The sequence below is a fragment of the Cyprinus carpio genome, chromosome B6, assembly GCF_018340385.1.
Source record: "Cyprinus carpio isolate SPL01 chromosome B6, ASM1834038v1, whole genome shotgun sequence".
Classification (NCBI taxonomy): domain Eukaryota; kingdom Metazoa; phylum Chordata; class Actinopteri; order Cypriniformes; family Cyprinidae; genus Cyprinus; species Cyprinus carpio.
In genome coordinates, this window is record NC_056602.1 from 3,486,814 (window position 1) to 3,506,122 (window position 19,309).

General features: G+C 34.7%; 1 protein-coding gene across 1 annotated transcript in view; it reads left to right on the forward strand.

Annotated features, from left to right (window-relative positions):
- The window catches only part of LOC122137576 (KICSTOR complex protein SZT2-like), a 62,313-nt gene that overhangs the window by 30,909 nt on the left and 12,095 nt on the right, over positions 1 to 19,309 (forward strand). Inside the window, 15 exon segments of the mRNA XM_042725212.1 lie at positions 653 to 729; positions 823 to 920; positions 2,342 to 2,474; positions 2,557 to 2,685; positions 5,884 to 5,896; positions 6,357 to 6,536; positions 9,033 to 9,126; positions 9,468 to 9,594; positions 10,039 to 10,165; positions 11,252 to 11,472; positions 12,592 to 12,697; positions 14,495 to 14,569; positions 16,832 to 16,897; positions 17,093 to 17,146; positions 19,055 to 19,121. Coding sequence (XP_042581146.1) covers positions 653 to 729; positions 823 to 920; positions 2,342 to 2,474; positions 2,557 to 2,685; positions 5,884 to 5,896; positions 6,357 to 6,536; positions 9,033 to 9,126; positions 9,468 to 9,594; positions 10,039 to 10,165; positions 11,252 to 11,472; positions 12,592 to 12,697; positions 14,495 to 14,569; positions 16,832 to 16,897; positions 17,093 to 17,146; positions 19,055 to 19,121 — 1,567 coding nt within the window.

Sequence of the window (19,309 nt, forward strand, 5' to 3'; positions counted from 1 at the left end):
AAACTAAAACAATTAAAAATATTTTCATTAATTTCATCAATAAAGCTTAAATAAGGTATACATTTTAGATGACAACTTAAAAATAAAATTAGGAATGTTGCCTTGGCAACTAAATGAAATACATTTAAATATGTTTAGGTTTTACTAACTGAAAAATCAGTTAAAGCTAAATAGAATTATTTAATAAAATACAAACATAAAATAAAATAAATAAAAATGCCAAAAGCACATAAAATTGCAAGAAAATAAACTAAACTTACAATATAGAAATTTAGAAAAGCTTAATACAATAATAGCATATAAATAATACTAAAATTAAAGTTTATGTCTGGTGCATGTAAAAATATATAGAGTAATAATGTAAACCTGTTCATTAAAATATATATATATATATATATATATATATTACAAGAAAACGGAGTCTTAAACATACATATTCAAAAACAGAATTTTTATTTGTCTTCTTTCTTTTGTGCTTTCAAACTGAAACACTCTTCCATTGTGCCAAATACCCAACTTCTCATTATTGTGCAAATCAGATGGTATCACAATAATCAGATTTCCAAATGATTTTGGGCCAGTTCTTCCTGGCAGTCTCTGAGATGTCGATTTGGATGTAATTAAATTACCACCCAGCCTTTGTGTTTGTCAGGATACAGCAGATAATGCGGTTGTGGGCGGTGAAAGAACACTAACATTTCTGATTCAGATGACAATAAGTTTACAGACGTGAATGCTGCAGTGACCTCAGCCACTCGTGTTAAACAGGCCTATTGTCATGTATTGACTCGTGGGAGCTGTGTCTGGATGTGTGTGCTGTAGGAGACATGCAGTCCAGCTGGAGGAAGGTGATACAGGCACTCTTCAGCCCCTCTACCAGACCACGTGCCTGCCCTGGGTCACCTTCATGAACAGACTGGGTGAGTCACCACAACCGTCTGCAGCTTAATGCTGATTTTTATATATATATAAAAAATTGTACAAATAAATACCAAATTAAAAGGCATTAAACAAATTAATTGGTATATATATATATATATATATATATATATATATATATATATATATATATATATATATATATATATATATATATATATACTGTATTTATATATAATTAAAAATTATATATATACTTATTCCCCCACACACATGAGTCTCTACCCACCCGCACATGCACTCGCCCATCAAGTGTTGTCACACTCTGCTGTGTTGGGGCCCACGATTGTGCAGGTCCCTACTCGGAAGGTACCTGTTACAATGTTATGATCAAGGCTCTGGACTCCGAGCAAAACTTGTTTTTCTACAACAAACTATAAACTCTTTTCTATAAAAAACGTTAATGTTTTGGCAGTGGCAAATAGCATTGGTTTTATATTTAATTTGATTACATTAATGTTATAAGTTGAGATTTACAAGAAATATTTTTACTGCTACTATGTAAAAGGAATACTGCTGTAAAAATAGCACCTTATTTGTTTTAATTGTTTGGTATTGCACTTTTGTTCATATAGCAGTACTTTTAAATGAAAAAAAGTGCACAATACACTACTTTTGAATTCATCATTTAATTTTGTGAAGCATAATGCGATTAATTGCAGAAAATCATGTGATTAATCGCCATTAAAAAAAAAATAAAAATAATCGCTGACCAGCACTAATATAAATATATTTCTTTATTGTGATTAATCCCACCCAACAGTAGTTTTTAAATATACTTTTATATTGCAATAATTAGAATAAAAAATATGACATTTAAATATATAAATATAAGAATATTGTTGTGTTCACTTATTTATTTGTTATTTTATATATGATATATATATGTATATATATATATATATAATATTATATATATATATATATATATATATATAGATATATATATATATATTAAACATTTTTATTTCTAAAACATTTTTTACATTTTAGATGCCATTACCAAAATGGTCAATATGTGAGAATTTGAAAACTTTGACTTTCATATATGATATTATTATAAATTATTATTATCATTATTGTATCATTTACATAACCAATTAAAAACTCTTTTGGAAAAACTAATAGCAGTATTGGGAATAACTCATGAATGTATAAATACCAAGTCATTTGGCATGTGTATGTGCACAATTTGTAATTCATTTTCTTATGAAAAAGTACAAAGTAGAATTTCCATTCCGTTTAACATTTACTCTAAATGCACTATAAAAAAAAAATTAAAAAGGCTTGTTTCACCTTTCAACACTCTTTAATTAAAGAGACACAATAATGAAGTTTGAAATGATTAGACGGATAGAAAAGTCCTCGAATGAAATATGCAGTAAATTATTTTCTCTCTTAGGTTGTCTGTCCATCCAGCGCTGTTCAGCTGAAGCCTCGCATCATTTTCTTCTGCCCTCCATCCTCACAGAGACTGTCAATCTGGTCGTCTCACTGGCCGGCGACACGGCAGTCAAAGTGTTTGAAAGAACCAGGTGTTTCCCAGTATCTTCTGAGCTCTCCAGACGTGTCTGTCACTGCTTAAACCTATGAGCTGTTTCCTGTGTGTGTCTCCAGCTGTCCTCAGGGAGACATCTATGTCCCCCTGTCAATCATCCAGCACATCAGCCAAACCACCTGGCATCACCAGGAGCTTCATTCTTATTGGTCGCAACTTCAGCCAATGGCACGGCAGTACAGAACAAGGTACCTCCTATGTACACTCATTAATTATCACTTCTTCTTTGATTAAACACAGTTATTAAATGATTTAATGGGTTCAACTTGAATCAGAAAAATCAGTGCTTTCCAAGGAGCACATTGTAATTTGATCTACATTTTCCTAAACAGGCTGATTATAACCACAGTTAAGTTTTACATTAAGTACATTAAGTTTTACAACCCCATCAATTAATGAATGTCAGTACAACCAATAATTCACAATTGATCATGTGATATTATGCATTATTACATGGCTCTGTGGAATACTTGATTTTGATTGGTCAGCCGCGACATTACGAGCGATGTTATCCCTGGATAACAACCTGTAAAAGCTAATAACACAGACTCATCCGGGTAACAGCAGTCGGCGCTGTACTCTTGCTTGAACTATTTTATTTCTTGGTGGAAGCTTAGTGGAAGTTTGTTTAGCTAATAAAATATTTAAACTCGATTCAAAATGGTGTACAATTGTTTAATTATGTCTTCCTGGTATCACAGACTCGCTCTCGCTCTCGCTCTAATTATTTACTTATGTGGCAAGTAGCCGCTTCGCGTCGGTGTCCTGATCACCCTGTCGGGGTTTATTCTGAGAGAACAGCCGGCTGGATGTAGATTATCCCTTACTTATACTCTCTAATAAGAGATGTAAATTATGTAATTTAATTGTGGTTATTCTTGAGAACATATGAATGATTACAAGCTGAAATATAAGGCATTGTCTATGTATTATAATGCATAAAAATAACATTTTAATGCATTATATATTCAGCTGGATGTCATGAAAATGGTCATATAAGCAGGTCATATTTCTCTTTGTTCATATTAACATTTTAAATTTTTTTATATTTTCATGTGATATATTAATTAATTTTATAAGGAATATTTTATGTGTTAAATGAGAAATATTTTCGTTATAACCACAACACACTAGTAAACAGGGACTTTTTTTTTTTATCACTAAATGATTCTTCATTGATTTTTAGGACTTTTGCTTTCTTTGTTTCCTCATATTTAATTAACATTACTGAAAAATTTCTTTTGTACAAGGTACCTTTTAAAAAAAAAACACTTTTGTTTTTGTGGGCATTTGTCCCAACATTTTTTGGGTGGTGGGGGTAGTTATTAGAACTTTAAATTTTAATTTAAGTTTAACTAGTTTAAAACTGATCAGTTCATCTGGCTTTTCTGGTTCCTGTGTGAAAGCGATTGAAAAGTCAACCAAGTGAAGTTTCTGACGTTTATCAGCTTCAGTGTTCTTTACAGATCTTAACCATCAGACTCGGAAGTCTCTCATACGTCGCTGCTGCTTTGTTTTTTAATCTTCTGCTGTCTGCGCACACAGCGCTTTGTGTTTTTATCTTCTGCTGATCTTGCTAACAAAGATTTTTCACGTCTCTTTTATCATATGAGTATTTACGTATTTATTGGTATGTATTGGTATTTCTTTTATGTGTTGATTGATTGGTTCTTTTGTTTTTGTTTTTTTTTGTTTATGTTTTTTGTGTGTGTGTGTGTGTGTGTGTGTTGTGTGTGTCATTTTGCAAAGCTATGTGTGCTCATCTCTGTTTGCCCACAGAAAACAGTTCAGATGAAGAGAACAGTCCTGTACTAAATAGGTGCACACGTAAGCTTGCCCTAGTGGCCCTCACTGTTGCAGCAGCAGCAGGGTCCCTTCCTCCAGATCACTCCATTACACCACAGACACACTCCAACAGGGACCTTTTTTTTTGAGTGATTCTTCAGTTAGGACTTTTCTTTCTTTTTTCCTCATGTTTAGAACTTTAAAAGGCAAAATACTTTTTTTGGGCTTGTCCCAACTTATTCTTTTAAACATTCACACTATATTAATATATTAAAACTGATCAGAGAAATGGTACCTTTTAAGTGAAAAAAAAGTGAAAGTGACGTGACATACAGCCAAGTATGGTGACCCATACTCGGAATTCGTGCTCTGCTTTTTTAACCCATCCAAAGTGCGCACACACACAGCAGTGAACTCACACACACACCGTGAACACACACCCGGAGCAGTCCCCAGCCATTTTGCTGCGGCACCTCAGTCGGGGAGCAGTACCAAGTACAACTCCCCCCACCTACAATTCCTGCCATGCATTCCTGCCGGACTCACAACCCTTGGATTGCAAGTCCGACTCTCTAACCATTAGGCCACGACTTCCCCAATTTTTATTGGGGAATTAAGACCTAAGTAAAACCTAAGGCCATGAAAACTTGTTTGTTCGTTCGTTTGTTCGTTCATTCATTTGTTCGTTCATTCATTCATTCATTCATTCGTTCATAAAAAAATAGCCAGAAAAAAATGTATTAGATAAATTGTACCTTTCACTTTTACCTAAGAACATAAAAAATAACTAATTTGTAAATTTTTTCATTATTAAAAAAAATTACATTTAATTTTAGAATTAAAAAAAAAATCTAAATTTCCACTATAATAAATGTATGAAAATGCGTCTGAGAAATTGTACATTTTACTTTTAACATAGACCATAAAAATCAAAATTTTTTAATTATTTTATGTGTGTGTATGCATATGTATTTATGTATGTATTCATTTATTTACTTATTTCAAAAAACCTCCAGATTTCCCTCTATATTAAATTTCTGAAATTTGGCCACAGAAATTGTACCTTTTACTTTTACCCTCAACAACAACAACAAAAATTTTTTTTTTTATTATTTTGGTATTTATTCATTAATTTTTAGCCAACAAAAATCTTTGTCCTACATACTGCTTCTATTACCATCACACTTATTGCCAAAATCCACTTTACTGTTGAACAGATGTAATACATGTTTTGAAATAAATAACATATTTTCAAGCTTTGAAGTAGATAAAATTGTCCCTAATTGAAGATTCACTCATTTATGCATGCATGATATCATTTTAGCCCTGCATGATTTTTTATTTTTTTTTATAACTTCTACGTTACTTCACTCCTAGATGAGTATGTGGTCTGATGTTGGTATTTAAATGATATTAGAGTTTAATCAAGGAGAGAATGTCATAAAACCCTCAGTTTGCCCTCTATTACGCTACAGAGTGAGTTCTGCATTCCATCTCTCCTCAAACACACTCCATAGATGATATAAATATCCTGCATTAAAAAGTACTGAGCCCTGTTTATGCTTTTATATGAACTGAATTTCATGATTTGAATCTTACAGATGTTACTCTCAGGTAAACTGAGAGTGAAAAGTGACATTATAAATTGTCTTTTTTAGTTGTTGTGGATCTGTATTTCTTACTCATTTTCTTACTTTGTTTCTTAGTCTATTGTCTATACATGTTTCTTTACCCAAATAACAAAGAGTTCTGTCTTGTCTTAAAGCTCATAAGGACCTGCAGCGGTCTAAGGCTTTGGAGCACAGTGATTGGCTGAGGGGCGTGGCTTCACGTCAGCACTTCCTGTACATACAGATTGTCAATAAGAAGGTCAGTTGGGTTGAATATAATCAGCCATGACATGCATAAGCAACACACTTTAAAAACTCTTTTGCAAGAATGTTTTCCAGTTAACCAGCTGCGACAGTCAATGGGACGTTTTGCTGCCCACAGTGAAATATTATTTGTCTGAAATACCACAAAGCCTTTGTGAGGTTTGTTCTTTCTGCTTTATGTTATATTGCTATGTTTCCAGGTGACTCTGTACACGTATAACTGGTCAGTGGATCTGGGCGTCCTGAATCAGGGTCTGGTCAGACTGGTGCAGTGGCAGAACGCCAGCGCACATGTGGTCAACTGCCTCCTCAGACAGAAAATGGTCCTTTTCCATCCTTACTGCTTCTCTGTTACACCTACACATGAGGACCTGAAACAGGTCAGTACACAAACACACTGCTGTGTTCTCAATGCAACACCTGCATACTGCATACTGCAGTGATTCATTAGAAACAGTGTATGAAGCAATACACATTTCTAATAGCAATTTTGCATGCTGTTGTCACACAATCTCATTTTGCATGTTTATTTCAGCCAATGATGTCCAATTATATGAACTATTGTTTATATATATATATATATATATATATATATATATATATATATATATATATATATATATATATATTAAACACAAAACAACCATTATTTTGTGTTTTTCATCATGTTTTAAAAACTAAAACTATATATTTAAGTGATGTTCACAGTTGAATAATATCATGATTGCTTAGTTTAGCTGAGAGCATTGCATTTGAGAGACTGAATTCAGAATAGCATACTAGCATACTATTTTTATTTTTTCTAAAGGCTGTCATACTTACAGTAATACACTGCTAGCTCAAAAGTTTAGGGTTGGTAAGTTTTTTTTGTTGTTGTTGTTGATGTTTTTGAAAGAATATTTTTTTGCTTGCCTAGGATCAAATATACATGAAAATCTGTATTTTTCTGAAATATTATTACCATTTCAAATAACATATTTCTTTGTGAATATATTGTACAGTGTAATTTATTCCTGTGATGCGCAGCTGAATTTTCAGTCTTCAGTGTCACATGATTCATCAGAAATCATTCTAATATGCTGATTTGCTGCTCAAGAAACATTTCTGATTATTATCAATGTTGAAAACAGTTGAGCTGCTTCATATTTTTTCATTATATATATTTTCAGGATTCTCTGATAAATAGAAAGTTTAAAAGAACACAATAGAAATTTGTTGTAGCTTTATAAATGTCACTATTGATCAATTTTATGCATCCTTGCTGAATAAAGGTATTAATTTATTATATAAAAAAAAAAAAAAAAAAAAATTGACTTACCCTGAAATATCAAATGGTAGTGTACACACTGCTTTGTATCTTCTGTCAAAAACAGTAGGAAGTATGTTATTCTCAACATGCACACTCTGTAAGCTGTCATGGATTGCTGGACATCGTTTCGGATGAGCTTTTAGGACAGTGTATGTTGGCACATTATGTGTGTGTGTGTGTGTGTTTGTTTGTTTGTGTGTTTGATGAGTGTCCGGCGCTCCTCGGGGCAGTCTGACATATCACTCTGAGTGACGGACAGCTGTCACGGCCGCAGGGCAGGACGCTAATCACTCCAGCACACCTGCTAGCACCAAACACCTGGAAACCATCCAGAGCGCTGGTCCATCACTGCGCTGCCAAAACAGATCATTCCTTCCCAGAGTCGAGCTCGTTTGATCAGAGCGAATTGAATCACGCTGTGTTTTAGTTGTTTGCGGCTAATCCAGCAGAACGTGTTTGTTGGTTCTGTCAGTAAAGAGCAGAAACCTTCTGTCGTGCCGTTAGCTGTTATTGATTCAGTTGTCAGCTGTTTGTCAAGATTTCGCCGCAAATGTCAGGATGTATTTTGGGAAAGCAGACAGTTGCTGATGTCATTATCGAGAGCTTTTGTGTTAAAGGCCTTTAACAGAACCACTTATGACAGTGACACAGACATTTCTGATCGAGGCAATATCAGGAATTGGATGGATGGATGGATAGATAGTAAACCATTGTTCCCATGTCATTTATAATAGTGGCACAAACCTAGTAAAGATACAATAGTATTGTTTTGTATTTTGATAAAAATGTTATTTTAACTATAGAGTTAACATTATCATAGTGAACATTAGGAACACTTTCAAATGAGACTATTCTCTCTCCTCAGTTGAATGAGTTTTTAATCACGTTGCTGCATAATTTAACAATTTCAGTAGATTAAAAATGCATTGCAATTTCACAAAGGTCAGTTCTGCGGTGTTAAGAGTACCACATTCTTTAATTTAACTTTTTAATTAGAGTAAAAATGTAAAAATTAACTTATTTCTTATTATTTAACATTTGGTGTTTAAGCCATTTCTCAAGGTCACAAATATGTTTTAGTCACACACACACGCACACACACGCACACACATACACACACACACACTTGCTCTATCATGTTACTGAAGCACAAATAAACTGAACATCTACATATAGAAAGTGAAGGACAGAACTCTTTTATTTCCTCGTCAGTGGCTCCACACTTTTAATCTGTTCTCTTAATGAATGCTAACAGAAGGCGGATCCAACATAGCAGAAAATTTGCCCTAACCGTCAATCATCTGTCATAGTCCCAGTGTGTGGAGTTCAGGCGCTTAAGTCCGGCTTATTGGCCCGCTGGGCTCATGGGCATCTGCTCCAGCTTCTTTTAGAAAAGCCTCCAACTCACCCTGGAGGACTTTAACTAGTCTTCCAAACACTAACTCACCCAAAAGTTCCCACAAGAAGAGGGAAAAGTCTTGAGAAGGAGTTCTGTTAGTTCTTCACTCTGATGCTCTGATGGGGTTTTATATTTCAGCCGTGTGTTAATCGTTGGTCTTGAGGAAAGGCCCTCATGCTGGCGGGATCTCTGCGTGTCAGTGAGTTTAACACTGATGAACATGCACTGCACGTTTCTGAGAAGTTTGACATCACATCTCCGAGTGTGTGAGTGAGTTTGTGAAGGCTTATATGAGATTAATCTTTCTTTCTTTCTTTCTTTCTTTCTTTCTTTCTTTCTTTCTTTCTTTCTTTCTTTCTTTCTTTCTTTCTTTCTTTCTTTCTTTCTTTCTTTCCATACTTTGGTATGAAAATGCCTAAACAAAAGTAACAGTATAAATTAAATAACAAACAGTAAAACACACACACACACAAAAAAATAGTATGAAAAAGTGTGAAAAGACAATTATTAAGAAGAAGAGAAGAGAATTGTGGCTTAATTGTAATTGTGAACCTCTGAAAGAGAGCATGTGATTTATTTAGAGATGTTTCTTGTGTGCTGCAGAGCTGGAGAGACGGATGAAGACTGAGAATCTGTTTGTGACGTGGCAGCAGCGCTCGGCTCAGTCCAGCTTGCCCATCTCTGTGAGTTCACTCACACTGCTGCACACAGGCTCTGTCCGTGTGATACTGTGTGATTGTTATCTTCCATCACACTCTCAGAGCGGCTCATCAGGTCCAGATTCATCTCAGAACGCGGATCCTCTGCTTCACACACACTCATGTAGATCCGTGTGTGTACGGCCCGCTTGGGTTTAATGAGATGTGGCGAGGACATTAGGAGATGCTGCAGTGTTTGAGATGTCTCTGTCATCCGCTGTGATCACACTTCCTCTGAATCCACACTGAGGCTCATTCACACTGAGATCAAGACAAATGTGTTATTATTATACTGCAGGTTACAATCCATATTGTGCAGGTCACTAGTACTGTAAGTACACTACTGTGCAAACGTTTGGGGTCAGTAAGGTTTTTTTGATGTTGAAAGAAATTAATCAGCTTTAACTCATTAAATTTATCAAAAGTGACAATAAAGACATTTATAATGTTACAAAAGATTACAATTTCAAATAAAGTATATTCTTTTGTCAAAAGAATCCTGAAAAAAAATCAGGGATCCATTACTGTAGCACTCCGCTGCTCTTTGACCCCGTCTTCCGGAAACAGATTCAAGAGGAACAGCTGCCTCAGCCACAGATGAAGGTCTGTCTCTCTTCCTCTTCCTCATCCTGCAGAGTCTGTCTGCTGGTTCACACTGCAGTAAACCCATTTACACACACACACACACACACACACACACACACACACACACACACACACACACACACACAAAAAAGTGTTAGGATAATTAATTAGGATAAATTAATATTAATAATAATAACTATAAGTATGAAGCATATAATTCCATTGTTAGTGCATGATATTTCTTTTTTGTTTTATTTATTTTTTTGTTGTTATTATTTTTATTATTATTTGTTATTATTGAACCATTATTACAGTTGTTGTTTTATTTTTCATGTAATTAATTTTAATGTAATATTAATTCATGTATTATAAATAATATTATTAATTATAATTTTATTATAATAGAATTGGTTTATTTATTGTATATATAGTCATAATTGTTAAAAAATATATATATATTTTGATTAATCAGAACTGTGAACCATATAATTATATTACGAGTGCATAAGATTTATGTATTGTTTGTTATTATTATTATACAGTTGAAATATTATTATAATTATTATTATCTTAGTCTATATGCAAAAACAGATAAAAATAAGCAGTAAATATCCCTTCTATGTAATGACGTGTCAGGTATGATAATGAGCACGTGTGTGTGAGTGTAGCAGCAGAATAATCATGATTATGTGGTCTTTGGTCAGTTGTTGTTGTTGTTGTTGTTGATGATGAAGATGATATAGAGGAGAGTGATGTACAAAAAGTGTTTGGACACTTGAACCACGTTTAAAATGTCATGCATTAGATAACAAAATGTCAAAGCAAGTGGGATTTATATTTGTATAAAGTTAGCACAAGCACGCTGTGCACCTCTGTACTCCACGTTTTCTCTGACCACTGAATCTGAATTTTAGATTGACCCACACTAAATGTCACACACAAAAACAGACAGTGGTTGCTTGCTTTTCCTGCCTAAGTGCATGGTAATAGGCTCAATATGGACCAGACTTTATGCTGATCCGTGTAGTTAATTGAGTTCAGATTTCACTCATTCAGTGTCTTTTCTGCTTCACTGTCTGACTGTCTCTCGTTCTTGGCTTACAGAAGCGGCATCGCTCCAGTGACTCTACAGCATCCGGTCGCGATCGCAGCTCCAGCACAGATTCTGCAGACATGCTGCCGAGTCGTCTGAAGGAGGAGCCGTGGCTGCAGGAGATCTCCAGCATGTTTCTGCAGCAGTATGTGCAGTATCTGCAGAGCATGGGCTTCATCCTTGTGCAGGTCTGTGCGCAGTCGCCTGCTCGCAGGTCTGTGTCCACAGAAGAGCACCTCAACTAAATGCTCAAGTCATGGAGGAAAGATCAGATTTAGGAGTTGAACACACATGAACAGAGGAGTAATACCCATTTTTGAGCCAAGTGGATTTTGACTGCAGCTTCCAAAAGACAAAAAATAGCCGAATGATATTTTTTATGTTTCATACAATCACACGAGCGTGATTAGAATGTGCAACACGGCACAGCATCGGCTGCTAAAGTCAAATTTAGATGCGTTTTTACAGTACTGCGCATTTTAACTCTCATCAGAAAGTGCAGATGTGCGTACGAAGTAGGATATTCATTTCACAGTGTAAACAGATTCAGTGATTATAATAAAAGAGTTTTTGAGAGTGCTTAATATGTTTTTTGTTAATGTAAATGTGCTTTGCTTTCTTTCTCTAGGCTACAATGAAAGCATTACCTGATTTTTTTAAAAATATACAATTAAACTTAGTTGCACGTACAAAATACCATAGTATTATTGTAGAATACATAATGATTAAAATTACAGCATCTTCATAAATAGAGCAAAAACATGCCTGATACGCTTCCTTTACTTTATCATTTTGTAGATATGGTGTTTAAAAGTCTTTATATAGAAAAGGTGCATCGTAATCTTCCTCTGAACAAAGTGACGCCTTCTCAACTCGCAAATACAAGCTTCCCAGGAGGACTTGAATGTGTCAAGTGGTTTTGAACTGTGTATTTCAGTCATAAACACTGTTATTCACCTCACTCTTTCTGTCACAAAGCATAGCCTGCACAGAATGGCATTTACGTCAAGGTTTTTTGCGAAAATAGCTTTTATAGCCGCCAAACTGTAACGTCAAACATGGTGCAAAAACTTCAGAGTCATCCGGTGACAGTAGGTTCAAGAATAAGTGCTTTTTGCAGAAGCCGGTTCTCTGTAGCGTGTGTGTGATAATGTTGGACGCACTGCATTCAGCAGCAGGAGCGTGTGATTCAGTCTGACCGGAAGCATGAGGGCCGCATTACTGACGGGGTCAGACGCCCGGCGGGCCGCACACGCTCTCACTCTCTCTCTCACTCTCTCTCTCACTCTCTCTCTCACTCTCTCTCTCCCTCTCTCTCTATCTCTATCTCTCTCTCTCATTCTCTCCGCAGCATCGCTCGAGCACGAGCCGCCATGTTGAGTTCTTTATCCACTGAAGGCAGATCTTCCTTCTCCTCTTTCTCATATAATAAGCAGAAGAGTGAAGACAGCCCCAAGGTACTTTATCTGCTCATTAAACCCTTCAGTCACACTCCAGTTTTGTTTTTTTTGGGTCATTTGAATTCTGGATCCCATCCAAATTTGCTTTATGTATAATATTTAAATAATGATGGATGTTAAATGTTTAATTAAATGAGTATTTTCAATTAATGTGGAACTTTTTATCATGTTTTTATGTTCCTTTTCATCAGTTTTCATCAGATTTAAAATGATTGTTTGGTAACAAGACACACAAACATGATGTTTAAATTCTTTAACAATTACTTTAAAAAAAAAAAAAAAAAAAAAAAACAGAACGAATAAATGGTTAAAAATGAAAATAACAAAACGTGAAAACCACCTTTTTAATATTAAATATAATATGTGAAATCATTGTTTTTATAATGTGCAACACATACATTTCTGTTGACTTTAAAAATGTAAACACTATGTTTCAAAAGTTTGGAGTCTGTAAGATTTTTGATTAATGTTTTTGAAAGATGTCTCTTATGCTCATCAAGGCTGTAAAAAATACAGTAAAAACAGGAATATTGTGAAATATTTTTACAATTTAAAACTGTAAACTGTTTTCTATTTGAATATATTTTAAGATATAAATCTAAATTTTCAGTAGTCATTTATTATTATTATCAATGTTGAAAACAGTTGTGCTGCTTCATATTTTTGTGGAAACAGATGCATTTTTTCACAGTTCTTTGATGAACAGGCAGTTCAACAGAACAAACTGAATAAAAATATTGATTTTTTACTGACCCTCAAATTTGAACAGTAATACGTGTGCAATAAAATGACTTGCGCTAGCACCATACATGTGCACTGAATAAAAATATTGATTTTTTACTGACCCTCAAATTTGAACAGTAATACGTGTGCAATAAAATGACTTGCGCTAGCACCACTGCCTCAGCAGAGCAGTTAATGGATGTCTGCGTCGTATCACCTGCAGAGAGCGCTGCCGGGAGGAATCATGCTGATGGAGCTGGCTTTTCAAGTGAGACCTTCATCTGTCTGTGTGTCTCATGTAGAATTGGCCTCTTAGCACATCAACCGAGAGCAAACGCTTGGCTTTTCACACGAACGCTGTGAAAGTCTCAGTGGATGTCGAGGAGAGAGATGCTTAATGGATCCTGCCTCTCTCCGGCTATTTATGCTTATTAATATTTGAACACACAGAATCAACTGCAGAGAAACACTGCGTCATCATCTGATCTCCAGCCCATGCTCATATCTAATATCCCCCTCAATTCAGTTTCAAATTCATTTAATTGCATGGCATGATTTTTACATCAAGGCTGTCAAAGTGAACATGTTAACATATGCAACTAACTACTACTACTACTACCAATAATAAAGAAAATTAATAATTATAAAGTTCAGACTTACGGTTAAGGATTTGAATTAACACTTAAACCTAAAGTAGGTCAGGTTCCAAAATAATGGAATTATTTTAATAAATGGGTTTGAATATTATTTTTTTATGGTGAGAAGTGTTTCTATTTCACGGGTGATTTTAAAGGAGAGTTAAATGGGTTAAAGTGATTGCAAATACTTCTTTATTTGGTTCAGTTTGCTATTCATTTTAATAATAATCATTATTATTATTATTATAGTAACATAGTGTGCACAAATGAATCATGACCAGGCTGAATTAAGAAAGCAAGTGAAGCCAATTTTTATTTATTTTGCCTTAGGAAGCTCCTCCTGTATGTGGTGAGCTAAGCAGTGATGAATTCATCTGCATCTGATGCATAAGTGTTCCTCTGCTAACACATAATCTTATTGTGACCGTTGCAGGGCTGCTATTTCAGCGTGAAGCAGTTTGCATTAGAGTGCTCCAGGATTCCCCTGGGTCAGACGGTTAATTCTCAGGTAACCGCATCTGCGCATTAAAAACAACAGACAAGAAGAGAAAGTGAGAGTAAACGAGGTGTTTAAGAGCTGTGCATCTGTTGTAAGTGCCTGCTTGTGTAATCTCTGTGGATGTTTGATATGAGCAACAAGCAGCAATCGCCTCCTTTGTTAGCAGGATCCTCTGGTCAGATGTCAGTCTCTTTCTCTCTGATGGTGTGTTTAATGTGCAGCGGGTCCGGGTTGGCTCTAAATGAGGAGTAATTAAGTGTAAATATTTGTAAATCTCCAGATGTTTCTCAGCAGGAGGGCTCTGATTTCTTCCAGAAGCCCATAAGGTGTCTCCAGTCACAGCTGCTCATATCCAGCAATTAAGTCATCAGCGTGTTTGTTTGCTTGTTTATAAGTGCAGATTCTTCAAACTGAGCTTGAGGGCAAACAGGCAGAAAAGTCACAAGGAATCACTAATGAAAATTCATCGACTTAAATCTGTTCTGTTAGAGTCTATAGTATTCGGTTGCATTTACAAACATTGCCAGCTGCCAGTTTGGTGTTATTTTTCATTTAGTTATTTTTTCAAGGAGTAATTGTTAATTATTCTGCTGTTAATACTACTTCTACCCACTTACTGTAGAAGTGACATTTTCATCAAGACTCCATAGTGATCAAATTCAGCAGGAAAATCAGCAAATCATCTTAAAGTCAGACGTGTTATCCCTGCATTTAAAGGTCATAGTCAGCAAACTCTGCCATTTGTACCAGAAAATTCTTCTTTTAATAAAAAAAATTACATTTGAAAAGGTTACTGTTGAACTTACATGAAATCATATTTTTATATCTCAAGCTCAAAGTATTGTATAGTAGTGAATCTAATGACAATGCTTTTTCCCCAGTGGTCAACAAATATGATTTATGGTTGTTGTTTTCTCATGATTACAGTTGCAACAGTATTTATCATTATAGCGTTGAGAATGTCCACTTTATCCTTCTACAGTAAGTGAATGTATTTGGTTCTCCAGGAACAAAAACACAGCTTAAAGACATTAACACTGCAGAATAGTTACCAATAAATTGATTGTTCATTCCTAATGAAAATGCGATTTACATGAAGGTATAAAATTAACAGTTGAAAATGAGTGAGACACAAAAGTTAAGAAATGACAAATTAAATGAGACCAAAAAGTAGGTAACAATATTTTTTTTTTTTAAGTATAAAAACACTAATACTATAAAACAAAAATTGAAGATGGAAAATGATCAAAAAACAAGTACTAAAATCAGAATTAAAGTACTAAAATCATAAAATTTGACATCGCAAGACAACCAGACTAAAAGATGGGTTTTTAATTTAGATTAATATTAATGTAAAAAATAAAAATTGCATTAATTTATTTACATGAACTATTTTTTTTAAACCATATGCATGATATATTTTAATTTCAATTAAAACAAAATGTGTGTGTATATATACATATATATATATATATATATATATATATATATATATATATAAATATATATATATATATATATATAATATATATATATATATATATATATAAGCATTTTATATCTTTATACATATACCAAGCTTTTGATTGAATAATTGAAAGATTATTATAATTTAATTTTTTATACACTTAAATCTGATTGTAAAGTGTATCAATATGACAAATTCAGTATCCTGCTGTATGTCAGCATCAAACCAAAGATTTTGATGCTAAATATTTCAGTTATTATCATTTAAATCATCTTCTTCCTGACATGTTACATTAAACATTTCATTATTAATACATAATATTTATTTTAAGCTATACTTTTTTTTATTTATTTTGATTTTTTTACTTTATACAACTAATACTCCTCGAGTCACTGTAGCAGCAGATGAAGTTGATTTTGAAGTGCCACTGGACGCCATGAGAATACTTTCTATTTATCTGACATTTATCAAGAGTTTGCTGCAGGAATTGAGAAGAGTGGGAATAGATCACGATGTAACAGGAGCTTTTGCAGAGTTATAGAGTGAAAGGTCACGCCTGCTTCTCATCTATTCAGACTGTCATGTCATATCATTATGTCATGTCACTTCCTCTCACACTCCCTCCACAGTCAGCTTGTGCATGTGTGTTTTGTTCATCAGTGTAAATTGACTTCTAACCTCTCTGTGTGGCATGTTTCTCATCTGTGTCTGTTTGTGTGTCTCACTGTCCTGCATATGGTGTGTGTGTGTGTGTGTGTGTGTGTGTATGTGTCTAGTCCCATCTCACCCTTTCTTTCCATCAGGAGTCTCTTCTCAACAAACCTCCTAGCCAGCCGTTCCCCGAGGTGCCCACGGCCTCTGACTCTGCGGTATGTCTCTGCGTCCTCGGGGCGGGGCGGGGCTCGTTTCGTCTGCCACCAATCAGGCTTCAGTCTTTCCCTCAGACTCCTCCCCCTCATAGTGCCTGGCTCCTCCCTTTCCTATTGCGGCCCCACTCGCACCTTTCTGTGCGGTTCATTGAAAATCAGATGATTCCTTTCCATGTGTTTGTCTGTGTTTGTCAGCGTTGCATCTTGGGAAGTCCTCGAGGTGCTGGTGAATGTGGCATCTTCTGGGAGGTCACGGGGTCACTCTTCTTGCAGCTCTGATAGGCCAATGATCTCTTTTCATTGCTCAGTGATTATCCCTATTTTTCTTCCGCTCTTGTTGTATCTTGATTTGGATCTGCTTGTTTCCTTTTAAGGGAATCACAAACTATAATTCTGAGGCAGTTCAATATAAAATCATTTTTCTTTATAGATAAGCAGAAGAAACAAATCTGATAATGCTAATTTTCTTTCTTTCACTTTGTAATTTTTTGGCTAATTTGGAACATTCATAATTTGCTTTTCACAACTAAGCTGTTTCAAAATGAGGAAATCACAAATGCCATCTTCAAGTGGAGCGTGTCCACTTTGTCTCGATTGCTTCTGCTTGAAACAAGATAGGAAACAAAAAAATTAAAGTCAGCATAAATGCTTTGCTCAGCCTAGTTTACTTCAAAAATCTGGTGTATAAGATATTCATGAGTCCGTGGGTTTGAAATTTGAGATGGCTTCAAGATATCGACTAAAAATAAATATGCAGTTCATTTTTGGATTGCATTTTATTTTAAGGTGACATTGTAGCAGTGTAATTACACAAATACTGTACACATACTGAGTAATATTAATTAACTACATATACTTACTATAGGGTAAGGGTTTGGGTTTACACTGTAATTATCAGTGTCCTTGTTACAGTGTAATTATACAATCAAGTACTGAGTAATATTAATTAACTACTTGTACTTACTATAGGGTTATAAATAGGGTTTGACTTAGGGTTATTGCATGTAATTATGCATAAGTTACTATTATTTCTATAGTAAGTACATATAAAGATGCTAAAAGAAAGTGCCACCGTATTTGGTGTAGAGTTAATTACTTGTAATTATGCATAATTTACTGTTATTACTACAGCAAGTGTGTGTAACGTAAGAGGGATGCTAAAACCAGGTTTGGTTTAGGGTTAATTATGTGTAACTATGCATTATTTAATGTTATTACTACAGTAATTACATGTAACATAGCAAGGTTGCCATAATAAGATGTTGTAGGTTTGGTTTAGGGTTAATTACTTGTAATTATGCATGATTTATTGTTATTACTACAGCAAGTACATGTAACAAGGATATTATAATAAGATGTTACCAGGTTTGGTTTAGGATGTTACTTGTAATTATGCATAATTTGCTGTTATTACTTTAGTTATTACATGTAACAAGGACATATCAAAGTTTTAGGATTAGTTATTGTAAAGTAATTATTCATAATTTACTATTAACACAGTAAGTACATGTAACCTCTAACCTCTAATCACCTTCAAATAAAGTGTTGCCAGTTATTCCAATTTGATGGATGAATTAATATTTCATATTTGGAATAATGTGCACAAATAAAACGTATAAAAAAGGTATGTTCATTAAAAAAGTATAAAGGTTTATGTTGACTTTGAGGCCATTTTTAGGACTTTAGCATCTAGTGTCATGGAAAGGTGATTTTGTGAGGTTACCAGGCACCCGAAAGTAGTAAAAGTATACAGTAAAAAAAAAAAAAAATACCTGTAAAAGTAAGAAAGGAGAACACCTAGAACACTCCAAGTAACCCAAAGTCCCTCTAAGACAAATTCACTCAACGGTCATTTTCATAATGCCTTGGGCAGCTGTTTCCAGCCATGCAAGTACAACTTCATTGGATTTAATACAGAAACACTAAAATCTGTCAAAATTCTAAGTGATTTATTTCAGATCAGTGAAATGTGACAGCAATGATCTAGCTTAAAATCAGTGCTTCTTAAGCTCAGATTGCTCAAAACCCTGCTAATGCACATACATCGTGAAGAGTAAACAATCAAGCTGTCTGCTTTTTGAACTATAATGCATTCAGCAGATTTACTGAGTGCAGCGATGGCTCTATCAAAAAGGATAATGGCTGTTTTGCCTGTAGGGCAGGACTATGATTGCTCTCATTTATGTGTTCAAGTGGACCATCTCCTCCATTTATAAAGTCTCTGGTGACACGTTACAGAGCTTGACCTGTGCGCCTCTTGGCATCTGGGAAAACTCTGTAGCATTCAATAAGGCCTTAATTCTCTGAATGTTGGCATTTGGTTAACACACGACTAAGGTCTATGGTGTAATTATGCTTTAAGAGTGTCACGAATGCAAACACAACAGACTAACCAGCCATTTTCATGCTCCA